The sequence below is a fragment of the Buteo buteo genome, chromosome 4 (assembly GCF_964188355.1).
Source record: "Buteo buteo chromosome 4, bButBut1.hap1.1, whole genome shotgun sequence".
Lineage (NCBI taxonomy): Eukaryota > Metazoa > Chordata > Aves > Accipitriformes > Accipitridae > Buteo > Buteo buteo.
In genome coordinates, this window is record NC_134174.1 from 54,671,254 (window position 1) to 54,688,584 (window position 17,331).

General features: G+C 39.5%; 1 protein-coding gene across 9 annotated transcripts in view; it reads right to left on the bottom strand.

The window, feature by feature from the left end:
* BTRC (beta-transducin repeat containing E3 ubiquitin protein ligase) overlaps window positions 1–17,331 on the bottom strand; it is a 118,721-nt gene that overhangs the window by 39,344 nt on the left and 62,046 nt on the right. For 7 of the 9 annotated variants that reach the window (XM_075026244.1, XM_075026243.1, XM_075026239.1 and 4 more), the window contains one exon: window positions 17,160–17,249. The exons of the other annotated variants lie outside the window; for them this stretch is intronic. In XM_075026244.1, coding sequence (XP_074882345.1) covers window positions 17,160–17,249 — 90 coding nt within the window. The remainder of the gene's footprint in view (window positions 1–17,159; window positions 17,250–17,331) is intronic. 9 annotated transcript variants of the gene reach the window in all.

Genomic DNA, 17,331 nt, shown 5'->3' on the forward strand with positions numbered 1-17,331 from the left:
CAAAGGGCAGAACAACATTCCAAGAGAATGAAGGGACCAGGATACCTGACAATAACAAGGGGGAGCATGCAGTTATTTGCCCAACCTTCCTTTTCCTTTCAGAAGAAATGCAGGTTGTGTCACTGCCTTAATGTGACAGCTAAACCATAAGCTTCGCATCAACCAGAAAAATTAGGTCTTTACATGTACACAAGACTGTTAATAGCTGCAGTACAGTTTACGGCAATAATTTGACAATTTAATGTAAGAGAGAGTGGACAGAAAAGTATACATGAATAAATTCCTACTAGAAAACAAACTCCTCAACCACAAATGCTGAAACATCTTCACCATTTCTCTTCCTTCATTTCTTAAATTAAGCCACTCCCCAAGGACCATTCAATTTATCCTAATAAAACAAAGAGGATACAACTGCTCTCTAAGAATATATGGGGATAAACACCAAAAAGGGAAAAGAAACTATTAAAACAAAAGGAAAAAACAAGCCAAAGAACCAGTAGTATAATCTCTCCATGCATAAGCTAGCTTGGAAACTTGGAGAGGATTTCCAGTCATTAGAAGAATCGGGTTCTGGAATCATCTTCTGACGGAAACAGAATGTAAAAAGGACCTCAGACCAACCTTTAACTGGTTGTGAGACGAAACTCAGTAAAAGGGGCAAAGTAGTATCTGCAAGACAAGAGGCTGGAACCAGTGACCTGTGAGGTCCCAGAAGGTAGAATGATACAAACCAGGCAATGTCCTGTTCTGCAAGAGGACATTCATCACCTTATAGCTCAGAGTATACCTGAAAGGGCACAGATGCAAACTTGGTAACTGAGCAAACTGACTTTGGTAACTTGGTAACTGAGCAAACTAGAGAACTTTGATGGGACTCTGGGCTGTACTCTGTTAAATATACAAAGGTCAGGTTTCATTCCTCTATCATGGATGACAGGTGACTGCTTCACCCAGAGAGCTGTCAATTTTCAGTCTGGCATGTGCCCAATGAGCCTGAGCATACCTGAGATGTAAGAAATGTACAACCTACACCTTTCCACTAGGTGCTGAACTGCTATGTTGCACATGACACACAGGAACACTATTTATTCTGGTATGGTTTTATCCATCTTCTCAGCTCCAGGAGACTCATAGGTAACTTCAGACTGTCCTGAGGCTATATTCACTGTGTCTGTAGTTGGTTCAACAGGATATCCCTCATGGTCTCTGATGCATTTATAACAAATGTATTGCATGGCAACACAGAATATCGCTTTTCAAACCTTCGCTGCCTCCACATAAACTCTCATAGGATCTGGGGCAAACCTTTAAGATGTGCATTCATGTGATGTTTGGATGTTCAATGAAGGTAAGATCTGTATGTCAGAAATGCAAGTGACCTCAGAGACCCTGATATGGAGGCATTTTTGCTGGAGGAGTTACCTTCAAGTCATTTACCACTGACTGGGAAGATTAGGCTGTGACCTGCTGGGCAGTCTGCTGTTGTAACTATGAACTCTGTTGTTTCCAGGGACAATTGCCTATTGTCTCCATATTTAAAAGAAAAGATACATGGCTGATATCAACATTGTTGCTGTCTTCTGCTAGCTTCTACCTTTAACTGACCAGTTATCTGGGTATAGGTTGCAATGGGTATCTGCCATTCTTGGGACCACAAAGAGCAAAAACTCATACCGGGCTCCAGCTGGAGCCCAGTACAACTCCAAACCAATTCTTAGGACCAGCAGGATCAAAACTTGTCCTGCCAGTTGATGGTGATCTACTTTGAGACACAGAATGATGGAGGCAAGTGTCTGATCTCCAGGCAGACTAAGTTGAGTCACTTGAGGTCCCACCTAAGGTGAAGAGTTCTTCAGTTCAGTATCAGGCAACTTTGAAGGTAAATTTGACTCCACCAGAGGACAGGATTTGAAGCCCGTTGATCAGGTCTTTCATACCAGAAGCAATTCTAAGTGTCAGCACTTGATCCAAAGAAGTTACTATGGTGACAAATGGGCAGAAATGAAGGTAAAGACAATTACATATTTCAAAGTAAACTGAGGGTAAGACATCAAGTTCTCCAATGAGAACTGTTTTATTCTAGTAAACATTATTGTAGGAGATGAGACTGCAGACTCAACAGTGCTGCTCCCATTTACCAACTGATAACTTATCTATGCAACCTATAAATTCACATTTCTCTGACCCCACCTTCATGGGAACTACAAGATATATTTTAGGGACTAGTACTTTAATATATGTATTGATTTCATCAGTGCAGCTAAGGTTTTATAATTTCTTTAAAGACAAATTACATTCTGTAAGAGTTTATAAATAACTGTTCAGCTATTAAAACCAAAACAGGTAAACTTACAAAATGATTCGTCTTTAAATAAATATTCTCCTTGTTTTTTATATTATTCACAAAAAGTTTAATGTACTTACATTTTATAGATCAGATACCAGGTTTCATTACTTGAGAAACAAAGTTACCATGTATCACATGTTGACTCATACTGCGTATATGAAAAGGGGACAGTTACAATCAAGTGAAAACTTTGAATCTTCCAAACTTTAAAGTATTTCACCTATAAAAAGATACTACTGTAATTTTTAAGCAAGGAAGGATTTCTGGGGAATAGTAATATTGACTATACAGCTGGAAAAAACATACAAAACCTTTAGATATATGAGACTTGCTATTTCTTTTTCAAACACACAAAAAATCTTCTAAGTTAAATTGAGTCTGAAAACTGTGACCCAGCTTAACGCAGTTTTGTTTTTCTAAAAAAAAAAAAAAAAAAAGAAAAAAAAGAAAAAAGAGAGAGAGAAATTTTAAACAAAACGTTGCTAGTGTTCTGTCAACAGCTAGTAGACAGTTTGCTAGCCCTTACAGAGCAAAGAAAGAAATGGATAATTGGAATAAGTAAAATATAGACTTTACCCAGAGGTAGGAAAATTCTAACACATAATACAAACAGGCTTGGGTTTGGCTTCACCAACAGTATTCAAGAAGGTTTTTGGTGTACTGGACAAAGCATATATATTCTAGGAAGTGCACAGGGAACTTTTGTCACTTAAACATGGTCTGGTGTGTGCTTGGTTGCCTTAGCGTTTGTTTCTAGCAGTGTGTTTACTGAGGTTGTGGGAGCTCTTTGAAAGCTACAGAGCAGGGTGAGAGAGAGGTAAGGGTTCTGGGAAAATTTCTTCCTGGATAGGCTCTAATTACTTAATTATTTTCTTTATTAGATCCAAATAAGCTGGCTTGTCCATATGACTTGCCCTGCAGCAGTATGCCCTGCAGCAGTTTGTACAGGGATTCTGGGTAGCTTACTCAAAGATGAAAGCCACCTCTCTACAGAGGAGTCCTGGCTGGGTGAGGATCTCTTTAGATTGCAGAAGCCGATATGGCTGTAACATCCTCAGAGAACATACAACGTTGTCTGAGAACCTGGCTGTACATCAAAGCCTTTGTGGTGGCCTCAGGTCAACACTAGCTTTATAGTAGTAAGTATATTGCTCTATGGGCTTCCCTTTTATGTCAGTCCTGATGTTCAGAAAGTTACACTCATACGAGGAGTATTTTAGAGAGAGTTTAATGAAAAGGTGGTGGTTATTGAACTTGTGATTAAAATTGGTGGGAGTCCAGAAGGCGAGCACATACCACTGTAAAAGGAAAAAGACAAACTTGCAGTTAAAGCAGAAGACTAGACTGTCAGCAGAGCTAGAGAACAGCTTTTACTCCTGGCTCTCTGCAGGTTTCCATCTGAGCCTGGCTGAGACACCCCTTTTCTCCTGAGATACTATGCGGCTACTTTGCAGGGTGTTACAGAGTTACGTTAATGTTCCCTAAGCTGTCTGAGCCTCAGGGAGAAGACACTAAGTAGTAACACTCTACACACAGCTCTGATCCTGAAAGATAGTAGAGAAAAACTTCAGAGAGATCAGGCAAAAAAGGTCAAGAAAAACACCCCAGAGAATGACTTTTCCCCTACCTTACTGGGGAGTAAATGTCTCCCAGTCTCAAAGTAGCTCTTAAACTGAAGGGGCCAGAACAGGGAGAGCCATGTGTGGGAAGAAAGAGAGGCAGAAAAACTGCAGGGAGAAAATGCAAAATACAGACAATTGAATGTGAAAAATATGTGAAACATTTTAAACTAAATTAATAGAAAATAGGATCCAAAAAAACAACCAAGAACTTTTAGCACTGATAAAATCATCCAGTTGCAAAACCTAACAAGGAGGTAGAACAAAATTATTTTATTAGGTTAAAAGAATTAAGATTAGCTCTATGTTCATTTTAACATGTATGTAAACATTAACAATCCTTAGGCTGCCTATTAATTCACATGTGGCATATTTACACTATGATATTATACCCCATGCTGGGACATCCCACTACAGAGTCATGGTAGTGACTCCATACTTAAGGTGAATTCTGCAACACATTGCCTCTTTCCTGTTATTCTCCTGCAGTAAGATTACTTTTGGGCAAATATTTACCATTTGGTTTCAGCCCACAAGGGAATCTCTTTGGGAATTGAAACTGATTTAAGCATCTGTGGAATAATTTACTGGGATTTGTGTTTTATTAAAGGAGAACAAAAGGCTTTGAGAGCTTTTGGTGTTTTCTGCAACAACAACAACAAAGTTTGACTTATAAAGTGTCCACTTTTTCTTAGACTTTCCCCTTGCCTCCCATAAGGATCATATTTGATTGCAAATTTGAATGCAACCACTGATAAGTGCATCTTTCCCCAAGATGCATGTCTAACACAACCTTTTAAAAATGCAGACAGACCTGGGGAGGGAGAAGGTGCCAGAGGAACAGAGCCCAATCAACGTTAGGCATATATAAACGAAAATAACACTTAAGTACAAAACATGCTTCAACTGATACCATGTTTCCAGATCTTCAAATGTCTGATAAGGAAATGTTAAGCAGCATTATCCCCTTTACAGATGGAAGAACTGAGACGGAAAAGCAGAATATGACAAAGACAAAAGATGTCTCAAGATCTGGAGCCATAATTCCTTATCTAATATTCCTCCTGTGAGGCCTCGTTGCTTACTGTAAATAAACTATTTCCTCCCTAGATTTCAATTGTAAAAGTAACTTTTGAACTTCTCTGCAAAAAAATGGATGCTGTAAGTCCAGCCCTCACCCCAAGAAACACTGGAAAGATTAATTAAGGTTTGCGAAGCACTCAAACTACAGAGGAAACCCCCAGGAGGAAGTCTGTATTTCCATATTCTGACCAGGGCTTGAAAAGCGTGCAATAAATACAGCCCAGGGCACAGAACAAACAACACAAATAAAATAAAATATTGAACAGCTGTTCGCTAAGTGAATACTGTTCATCCTACACACCAAACTTTATTTCTGCCTCAGGCTGCAGGGAGTGGAGGGGAATCAGACTAAGGCAGAAATAAAATTTTACTTCAAAGGGTTAAATAGTAGCAAAGTTATAAAAAATTGAAACCGTTTCTTATAAAAGAAAATATTAGACAACCTTTACAGGCAGAACTACAAGACCCACTCATTATTATATTAGAAATACAACTGGTTTAGGTAGCACAAAAGATCTGATTTATCAGGTTAACTTTTTTGCAGAGATGCAGTGTCTTTCAAGCTATAAAAACTATGTGGATATCACCAAACTCATACAAAGCCCCGCATTTTTAAAGAAGGGTGAGGGAAGAAGTTACATCACTGTTACAAAGTAAGAAAGTTCAAAATACTACAAAAAGCAAAGATGGTGAGATCTGCCTAGAACTAAAACCCAAAGAAAACCACCTCACCCACACAGGCTTTCCTTTCTAACGCATCTCTCTACTGCTACCTACCTAAAAGGAAGCAATGCAAAGTTGATGGGTGGGTGTGAGCTTACAGTGGAGCCACACAAACAGCCTGTACAGTTTGCTGGGTGCAGTGTGCTGATTTTTGGCTTCTCTTGCAAACTGGTTAAGATTTTACTTGTTTTTCAGTATCAGAAAGTAGGATACCTAGAAGTGAAAAGAGCCTGTATCCTGATCAGAAAAATGAAAGAAAAGCAGCATGGACACTGTGCGCAGAATGATGGAGCCTCACTCTTCAACTGTTACAACTTCTTTGGGAATTATGAGGAAGGAAAAAAGGAATGCCTGAAAAACACAATGCAGAGAGCAAGGAACGAAGAACAGGAACCATGTTAATCGGAAGTAGAGGGATCCCCCTGCATTGCAAACATTAACACTGTTTTGTAATATTTCTTATTTTCCTTCACAGAAATTGCCCCCTAATATCACTCTTTTCCCCACATTATTTTTTTCCCCTTTACAAAAATACCAATTTTCCTAAGAATGGTATTCAGATCTGATGGCCATTAATTCCAGCATCTATTTTTAGAACGTACTTGAGAAAATTGCAATTTTACCAAACCACTAAGGAAAAAAAAAAAAAAGGTCAATCTTAGCAATTACAGCAGTCAAATCTTTCAAATTATAATTTCTTGTTGGTAAGTGAATAAACTGAAAAATATTGGTGCAAAAAAAACCATCAACAAAAAAACCAACAAAAAGGAGCATTAAGAAATCAACGCAGTATTTGATCTCTCCTCTTTTTTTGCTGCTGAAAGCCACATGGCACGCGTAGTATTTTTAACTGAGGAGTCTCATTTCAAATATATGCCGAGGAATCTTATTTCAAACATATACTAAATAAGGAGGAGAGTAATAAAACAGGCAGTCCCTTACTCTAATTTTATCCGTCTCCCTCTTCTTTCCTTGATGCAGTGAAACTTTAAATCCAACACCAAACCCTGCCTCTCTCTCTTTTTTTTGTAAACAGTGATCAACATTTTCCTAAATGACCCCCGAAAGGACCTACTTCGAAACTACTCATTAGTAACAGCCACGTTTGCAATATTAACCTGGATGCGGCTGTTTATTAAGATCTTTTAAGGGGTTTAGAATGAAGACACACTGCCGGTGTACAGGGAGCACAGAAGGGGTAATTTAAAACCCATGTTTTTCCTCCCCCTCACCGAAAACATGCCCAGCATTGTGCAGCTGTGCTGCCAGCTTCATCACTCCCTCCATCTCCACTCTTGCTAATTAAAAGGTTGATCACAGAACAATGCTCTTCTCATTAATTTCAGCTTTCTGATTGGGCAGGATTCCCGCTCGCTCCGCCTGATCTTTTCCACACTGCTGAAGTTAATGTGACAGGAGCCCGAAGATGGATTACCCGCTGCCATATTGCCCATCACCTCCAATCAGCAGCTATCTGGGTAAACTGATTGTTCTAATTTGCTCTCATTATTTTTACAATATCAGGAGAAAATAACGCACACAGCTCACTGTCAAAGCCGTGAAAATCAGCCATTAGTTAAACCCAGACACTGAGTGGCTTTATTAGAAGCACTGCAGTTTGTTTATTGATGCAGCTTCGGTAAACTAAGATAATACCTGCCCTCTTTAAACACTTTTTTAGGCAATTTATGTTGAAAGAAAATATTTATTAGGCTACTTTTGGAAACGGTCACTGTCTCAGCCTGTTATCTTGATACGCTGGCAGACAACGAAGATTAAGAACAATGGAGGCTTGACTTCCCACATAAAGAAGGGCAAAATATGCAGCATTATCTGCATGGCAGCCTGCCTGCACATCTCAGCTACTATTTTACAGTTTAAATAAAAATCATCTCAGTACTAATATGACAGGTGAATATATAAATACACCCCAAAATCACACAAAATATGGTGCTACCGTAAAGGCAAACACAGTACGGGCATGATTGTGTGAGCTGTATGTACAAAGTCAACAATTTAGGTTTGGGTTTTTTTGCTAAGCAAAGGAGCCTGCATAGCCCAGCATCAAAACACAGGGACTGAGAGCAGGAGCTCCAAATGATAAGGGAAACTGTTTTGTACAGCTGGGAATTATTTTTTCCCCTATGAAAAGGCATTGTGCTGCCACAACTTGGGAATGAGTCAGAGCAGAAATGTCACTCCACACTGAAGCTTCACAGGATCCCATAGCTAAGAAATGAATAAAGTATTGTTAGCAGTATGAAGTCAGACATTTTTACACCGCAACAGTGGTAAGAACTACATTGAAAATCCCGGACCTCTGACAGTCTCTATGCTGTATATAAAGGGACCCACATTATTTTGCCTGCTGCCTATCTGCATCTTGGCAAAGGGAAATGCTAAATAGAAGGATTAACAGAAATATGATATCTTAAATCTTGCTAAACATAAACCTTAAACTGGTGTCTATGATGCTGTAACTCGCAATGTGCTCCAAGAGTGACAGGCAGCGCGCAGGAGACTGATTTTACTTTTAAATAATATCTAAATTAGATTAGTTCTTTGTGTAGATCTGCATGAACCAGAGGGGACATTCATCATTGTGCCAAAAAAGTTAAATTCACTGGGGTACGCTCAAAGTGAATGGTTCTAGACCTACGTTTTATCTCTCAGACACATCATCAAGATGCTGTGCCAATATGCATGAAGCCAGCTAGGAGCTGCAAGAAAGACAACGGGAGAGTAACTGGATACCAGAAAAGGTTTAATTTTTCCCTTTGTAGATTATGAATTGCTTGGGACAGGATCCGTGGCTTCTCTGTCTTATAAGCACAGAGCATCCCTTTCAATACTTGAGCTTTTTTTTAATATTTAAACGGTTTAAATATAAGGAAGGGTATTCTCCTCCCTCCCCCTCCAAAACAGATGTAATTCTAGTTCTCCCTCCTCCCACTGCTGTAATTTAAAACGCTACATTACTGCTTTTTAATATTTTTAAATCCTCATCAGCTACAGCCTTGCATTTGGGGGTTGATTTTTTCTCCCTCCTAGAAAAGCCACCTCCCAGCTTTGTTTGGTATCTCTTTTGACCCTTGCTAATGGTTTTCTCTTGGAGGGGCGTGCCATGCTTTTCTCCTTAAAATTCCTGCACTGAAAGACTGCACCACACCACACTCCACAAAACGTGCTGATGGCACAAATTACAAGCCCCCAGCCGAACACTCCAGCCCCCACCATTCGGGCAGATTTATGTGGGCTCTTGCCGACGTTATTACAAGTCAGAGTTTATTGGGAAATTGTTACATTATGCGGAGTGTCTAACAAATTGCTTATGCTGCTATAATTGGATTACAACAGCCGCTTGCTCCCACCGGTAAGATTAGGCAAGTAGGACTCCTGCCGATCTCTGAGCGTTAGCAGTAATTTTATTTGCCTTGCCTCTCTCTTTCCTAACAACATGCCTCTTTCCCTGCCAGCTGTCTGCTGAAAAGGCACAGGCTTGTTCCTTGGCCCTAACAATGCAATTACAGCCCTGCAGATCGCACTGTTTGTGCATTAAGTACAGAGCCAAAACGAGGCGAATTGATCGTTTGACTTTTGGAGGAGCCATGTGATCTCTGCGTGCGGGTGATCCGGCATGCATCAGTGGGCAATGCTGCAGTACACGCCTGACGATGAACTCGCTCCACATTAGTTCCCCTCCCCTGTCCGCTCCTAACAGCAAAGACGTTGAAGCCTACCCCACATTAACCCCCATGGGTCTATAAAAATGGGCTCATTTTTAGAGGCTCTCTTGCAAGGCTAAACTCACAACTCTGCCTTCTGAAATGTGACATTTGGCCACACCAATGGCTTCCCTGCAGTGGGCTACACTATGAAATGATTATTCTAGCATTTCACACCACAAGCTAACACAGGAATTGGACACGTATTTCAAACAACTTTTTCAGTTTTTGCATTTGAAAAATACTGAAAACATATCTAGTTAATGTCATGTTAATGGTATTTGTATTCTCTACCATCTGAGGGTGCTGCCACTGCAGGTGACTACTTAAGAAGCGATGCTTCTCATCAGGTTTGCCACCATTCACCACTAAAGCTACCAATGATTTGGATTCCAAACTGTTTCACATTTCCAGCACAAAAGATCCTAAAGTACTTTGTAAGTGCAAGACCAGTTCGTTTCATAACTCTTACCCTGGTGAACACTCCTTACAAGCTTAATGTGACAGGACTTGAATGAAGACATCCAGGCTGTAATTCTTTATGCAGAGTATCAATCACCAAACCAGCAAACACTTGGGGTAGAACTACAGCATGTGACACTACACAGAATACACTTGCAGGGGAATTTTGATTAAGGATGCCAGGTCAAGTTCTAAATTTTAGAAGATTTCTATTACATCTTCACTGCCTGTATACTGAGAGGATCCCAGGATGATTCAGTTCAGAAGGGACCTCAGGTGCTCTCCAGCCCAACCTCCTGCTCAAAGCAGGGTGCGCTATGAGGTCAGACCAGGTAGCTCAGGGCTTCAGCTAGCCTGGTCTTGAAAACCTCCAAGGATGGAGGCTGCAGAACCTCTGCAAGCAACCTGTTCCAGTTGACTGTCATCACCATGACAAAGTTCTTCCTTAGAACCAGTCAAACCTGAGAAGGAGTTTCTAAGATCTGTGTGGGAGCCCTTCTAGTATTTACTGAACTCAACTTCACAGGTAACTCAATTTGCTTTCTTGGTACTCCAAATCCAGGGCTCCAAAAAGTAGAAACATCTCCATCGAGTTGACTGAAATTTGGAAATGATTCTTCATATCAAGATTTTGCGTATTACCTGACTGACCATCCTTACTGCAGAGCTTTGAGAACTGATCTCCAGGACACACTTAGACACCCTCAGCTATAAAGCAATTTATGAGTTAACTATTATACTACTATTTCTTCGAAGTCTCTTTTGCATTTAAAAAACCTCAAGCGTAATTCTTTTTTAATTCTGGCTTCACTGACATGCAAAGTCATTTTGGGTGGTAAGAGAAGCAAAAATGACAACCACTCCACAGTGTTTGTGTAACTGAAGACTAAAGAAGCCTGTTTACATGTAGTTTAACACTCAAAAGAAACTCTGAACAGCTGAAATGCCTTATAAATAGCTCAGACCCAGAGGAAGTGCAAACGTCTGCATTGTGAATTGTAGATCTTAATTACAGACAATGGCTGGTACAGCAAGTAGCACGGAAAAAAAAAAAGTGAAACAGTTGCACTGTTCATGGTTGGCAATAATTCTTCAGGAAAATATTTACTATCAATCAGTTATGAGAAAAGGGACTCTGCGCTCATAAAACAGCACGTTGCTTCTCATACCAGGACCATTTTGCTTCAGCATAATCTGAATTTAAACAGCTTGTTTCCTGCGGATATAATTTTGGAAATAAATAAAACAAGTCTATCAAAATCTGGAGAATGTGTATGGTGGGGTGGGGTGGGGGGAGCAGGAATATCACATTTCTTTCTCAGTCATTTGCAAAGCGGTTATTAGACTGAGGGGAAGCTGAAGCATAAAAACTGTCTTGACCTTAAAAAAAGAATTAAAAAATGCGAAACTCTCAATTAAGATAGAAGTAGACATACTACTAAGAAAGGAAGATCATTATTAGGTCAAAGCTTTTAGATAAACCTCCGATGTTGCCTTCTACTTGTGCTGTCTAAATACTGAGAATTCACAGTTTCAAAGCACCTTTTGAACATTAACTAATCCCAGCAATGTCCCTGCAATACCTGCCATTCACACAACCCTTTTTTTACCGAGAGGATACCTACAACAGAAGGATAAAATGACATGCTTAAATCTCTATTAGCCAGTGGCTGAGGCAGCATTTATTCAGTTTGCAACAGCCTCAAAAACTGTCATCCCAGAGAAAGGTATATCCAAGCTACAAAAGGGGACACACTGCTACTGAGGGGTTTGGAGCTGGAAGCATGTCCACGGACAGCCCCTCTGCATCATTACACAGAAGCTTAATACTAAAAATTAAGGTATGGAAGAAAATACTTTCTCATTAAAACAGTGGAAAGAGTAACAGGAAACAATGTAGCTAGTCAAGTAATATTTGTTCATGATTAAATTGCTCTAATTTCAATCTCAAGGACTGGAAAGTCTTCAAAAGTACCGGAAAACTATGCATTATCTGAAGATATACTGACTCAGTGGTGTATCACAGCAGAACTCTGAGCTGGTTGTGTTGTTCATGCAAAGTAAATGCAGGGACACTCTCAGGAAAGAGAAGCCATCAATCTGTGACATAAAGGGACTTGAGAGTACAAGAGGGACACTCTTTAGATCAATTTGTCCTACTGCCAACTGGAACACTGAGCCTGGAACCCTAAATGTTTGCTTATTAAAGAGTACTTGTGGTTTCTCCTTTGAATTCATATAAAAATTCTGAGCTCAATGTTATTATTGTGCAGACTATTTTTATTCTAAAAATTCGGAAGTAGCGATGCAGAAAGAACTGACAAAGGCAGGCAGATTTCAATTACCAGCTACTTCCACCACTCCTTGCTTTAGCTGAATCATCCTTGAATGTAAAATGTGTAGCTATAGCTAAATAATACTATGCATCTTTGAAAGAAAATTTCACATAGTGCACTTGAAGTGCCAAGCCCTGTTCTGTGTTTCCAGAATTGAGCAGAACAGAGCTCTGTCCTCCTGTACGCTACAAACAGCTTGGCAAGCAGGCAGAACATCACTACATGCTTAAGCAGGACTTTTCATCCAAGAGTCAAAAAAAATATCATACAGTTAAATTTCACAACATTTTTGCAAGGAGAGTATTATTGATTCCCTTTTTGACGAGGAGCAAGAAAAGCCATCATGGCCACAGAGAATAAAATCACAGTGCTAAAAACAAAGGGTATAAACCCTTTCTGAATTTCTAGTTCAATCCTGTAACTTCTGCTGCGTGCACATTTAAAAGTATGATGAACAGCAATCAAAGATTCCCTGTAAGACACAACATGCTTAAAAGACCCTGAGAAGTCCCTTGGTTTGCTGTGACCTTAAAAAGCAGGACCAGTTATCACATGTGGGTAGCAAGGAGTGGCCTGAAACAGAAGTCTAATTTTTCAAGGGTGGTGTGTATGACCGTATTTTTCTTCCTCCAATTTCACTTAGATAAAGATACAGGCAGAGACCCTCTCCCAGCTGCTGCTGAGCTCAGAACGCAGTAGAAACCTGGGGATGCTGTATGCCATTTAGAAGGTGTCTTTGTGCTGTCTCTGGTAGGAACGCCATAGGGTATCTATCTCTGGCACATGTAGGAAAGAATTCAATGTGCAAAATGAAACTGAGAACAGGTCTTTATATAGCAGATAGAGACAAACTGGAACTGGCTGCAGGAGTTAATAAACAGTAAAGACCTATCTAATGAATGCAGGAAATGGGTATTGACTGCAGAACTCTGTGAGATCAGTTGTAGACCAGTCTCTTGCTGGGAAAGAAAAGAGCACTTTGAATCAAAAGGGTATTTCCATGATTCAGGGAAACGCAAAATCTAATGGACTCCAAGCAAACAGCAAAACTTAAACCTAATACAGCCCACATTATGAAAGGGTGAAAAGATAAGACCTCTGTTTGCAAACAGGGATATATATAATCCATCCAAGCAAAGACTCAGCCAAGGAAACTGGAGACACACCAGAGCATTCCTTATTGCAGAGCAAATACAAAGTGTGAAGGTCACCACAGAAAGTAAGTGGTCCCGGGTGCAGAACAGAAGAGAAACTTGTTTGCACACCCAGAAGCATCACAAGAATCCTAGTGACATACCAAATGCCAGGGGATTTTTAACTGTGCCCCTCTCTAATTGAGGATGAAGCACACACCAACACCATTATCTGGCCTGAAGATACTGGCTTACAAAATATGGAACAAACAATAGGAACAGATGCTCATTTGGCCAGATTTCAATAAGCCTCATTAAAACCAAACACCCTGTCCTTGCAGCTCAGGTTCATGCTACATTTCTACCTTATTTAAGCACCTAGCACGAATTCCTGACAAAGTTGTCCACTTGTGGTTGCACACCAGTAGTATCATAAAAAGAAATCCTCTCACAGGCATTTTTCGGTTTCTAAAGAGACAAACAGGAGGAGTTTATATATATATATGTGTGTGTGTGTATACACATATATAAAAACAATTAGAGATTGCATTTCCTTTTTAAAGACATTAGGTTAAATATACATCAGACTTGTTGATCACTCAAAGACAATGGACAAAAAGATGCCAAGAGATTAACAGAAAAACACCTGAGGACAGAAGAGAATTGATGTTACAGATCACAGAGGTCATATCTGTGCATCACAATATATAATTTTTCATTTAAAATCCAACCTCTTCAGTCAAAACATGCACACACTTGAAAAAAAATTCTACTGTTCCTTATTTGCTTCTACCCAAATATGCCGAAGTCTCAAAAACAGAGTTTCAGAGGACAAATACCAGAAAAGCAGGGCTAAGAACAATATACAAAGATTCATCAGAACATGATATTCTAGTTTAATTTTTAAGTGTCTGAATAAAACTATATAATCCATATGTTTGCAAAAGCCCCTGAGCACATGGCTGCACAGGCAGCATGACATCGTACAGAAAACCGGGCAGACAAGGTTTCCTAACAAACACAGACTTCCTTGAGTGGTCAGAAAGACAGCAGCCCTATGCTACTTTCCATACTTGAAAATGTATATCTGTTTATAATATACTTCTTTTCCCTCTGTTTTAGAAAGAATGCCAATTGTTAAGTTGGTAATTTACATCTGGATGTCCTGAACAGAGCTTGATGGATGGACAGTGCTTCAATCTTGAAAAAAAGTTATCTCAATATTGATGTGTGTGGCCTCAAGGGAAATTTCATTTCATTCTTTGAATAAACTTTAGAAACATCAAGCACACGATCAGTAAATAGCATTAATACAGTCTTAACAGAGCACAATTTTCTTTTTTGCAAGTAGGTGCAGAATCAGAAATTCTGTTTTCAGAAAAACTATCGCGTCTTGCAGACTGACTGACACATCTGACAAGCCTGCGATAATGTTGACTGTGCCTCCCAGTTAGGGCTGATACTACACTGCAGAATCAGAAAAGGCAAATCATGATTTCCAAAGTAATCCTTTCTGTCTTTCACTGCCAGTTTAAAAAAAAAAAAAATTGAAAACCCTACAAAACTTTTGGAAAAGTGCTACAGATAAAGAAACCTGCAGTTATACTTTCCAGTACTCATCCTCTTCACAAAACATTTTAAAGTCCAAGGCTGTAAGACACATCAATCATGGAGGATAAAACTCGCCATGTGCATAAGGCTAGAAGTCCTCTGAACTCCTTAAATCCCATTTAAGCCCTTCACCTAGGGAACATTTAACAGTTGTGCCATTTGCTTATGCCATCACTAAGCCATCTGCATTTAGCTAACTGGATTTATAAATGCTTCAACACTTCTGGAATTTGAAAGACAAGTTTTCTTAGAACCTATTTCATTTTGGTTTGTAGCTAGGAAAGCAAAGGAAAGTAGTACAAGAGCCAGGGAAGCCAGTACTAGGGAAATTATATCCCCAGAAAAGTCCTTATGTTTTTTACATGTATATATATGTTTTTTCATTTATATGTCTGTGTGTCTGTCTGTGTGTGTGTGTGTGACAGCAGATTATCCTACAGCATATATACATATATATTGTCCTACAGCATATAGAGACACAATACTTAAAAACATATGCTTTTTCATCTCCAGGGTGATGGTTTAAATTCACCCTCAATAACATGAAACAAGTCTTGCTGTTCCTGCCTTGAGCCCTACCCACATATCTCGCCATGATCCCACTGAAAACATAATTTTAGGAGAGTTTATTATTTGGGGCATTAGGATGTTAAAGGTATGTAATTTCATTTACAAGAGGCATCACTTAAATTAGCTGTAGTTCTTGCACATCCTTGCTCCTTAGTAAGATGATCAGGTCAAACAAGATGCTATAAAGCTATAAAGATGGGGTTGAATGGGTTTACTCTAGTTAGCTTGCTGTGAGCTGCTTCATGGCATCAGAATGATGCTGTATGACGATATAATTCAGTCAGCACTGCTCTGGCGCCTTGCTTAAAGAGTTTCACCCTACTTTGTATCACAAAGCACCTTAGGAAGTAGCGTGCAATACCAGTCATCTTGAGTTAAGAATGGAAGTGTTGGTATTAAATATTAGTACTTTGTACCAAGATTGGTAGCTTCTCTCAGAAGCACTTCTCCAGTGGAAGGTAACCTGGCCTGTCAAGCACAGTTTATGAGTGCTAAGCCACCTGCAAGCACCATGACAAACTTTTATGATGGCCAATTCCCTGACAGGAATCAAAAGTAATGGGACATCCAAATTTCACCAGCAAAATCCCAGCAAAGATTTAGCTGGGAAATTATCTTAAAGGTCAATACAAAAGTGGCCCCCGAAGGGACAAGGCACCTTTAACAACCATTCAAGTATGAAAAAAAAAGACTTCAAGAAGATCAAGGAATAAATAACCGAAAGAGAAAACAGGCTTTCGAGTGGTCAGGTTTGTGGTGACAGAGGAGCAACAAAATGCCAGCTGGTTTCAGTAACAGATGGCTGTGTGCACTGATCTGTCCTGCATGTCCATTCTAAACTTCCTTTCAGTGGAAATACGAAGCTTACACAAGGCTAAACGCAACCTTCGCACAGCCTTTCTTTACATATTGCGTCACGGTTCAAATGTTTTCCATTCACAAACAGCCCTACATGTATGTTGTTTTACTCTAGTTAAATTGAATTTTAAGAAAAGAGGGTGGCTAATGGCACCTCATCTTTTCCAACCACATTCAAGGAAGGACTTTTCTCTGACAGGCAAATATATATATATTTTCTTACCATTCTAGCCGCCACATCTCCCTCCTCCCTTTCTCTTAAATACAGCATTCACTGTATTTTAATTGGAAGGTCTTTCTTTTTGTACCCCCTCTCTGATAGTGAAGAAAGGAAACCATGATACAAAGAGCTCTCATGCAGTATTTTTAGCATGTATCTGGACATTTATCATTTGAAGTTGCCACAGCTAATTACATGGCAGGCATAGGTCATCCCACTGGAAAAGCCTATTATTTGCATAGCAGAATGAACCCTTCAGTCCTACATAGCTCAGGACTCAAATAATCCTTTCCAACAAAGAAAAACAGCAAGTCTGAAATCTCTACACTGAAGGACAGAAAAGCCTACCCAAAATATTGCTTTCTGTTTAAATATTTTTTTCGAACTGTAATTTTTAACAAGAACTTTTCTTTGATTAACAATGAACAATCTGCTAAAAACCCCTCAAAACCAAAGCTGTTCTCTTACTTACTTTGGCCACACAATTTTCAGTCTTCATAGCAGTGCTTCCTAGACATACTGTTTCCTGGTTTAAGCACAGTCTGGCACAGCTGTTGTAGGTCTGCAGAAAGATTAAAATGGTTATCAATAGAAGAACACGGTTTTCTTTCAGGCACCACATTTTTGGCACAGGGACCCACAAC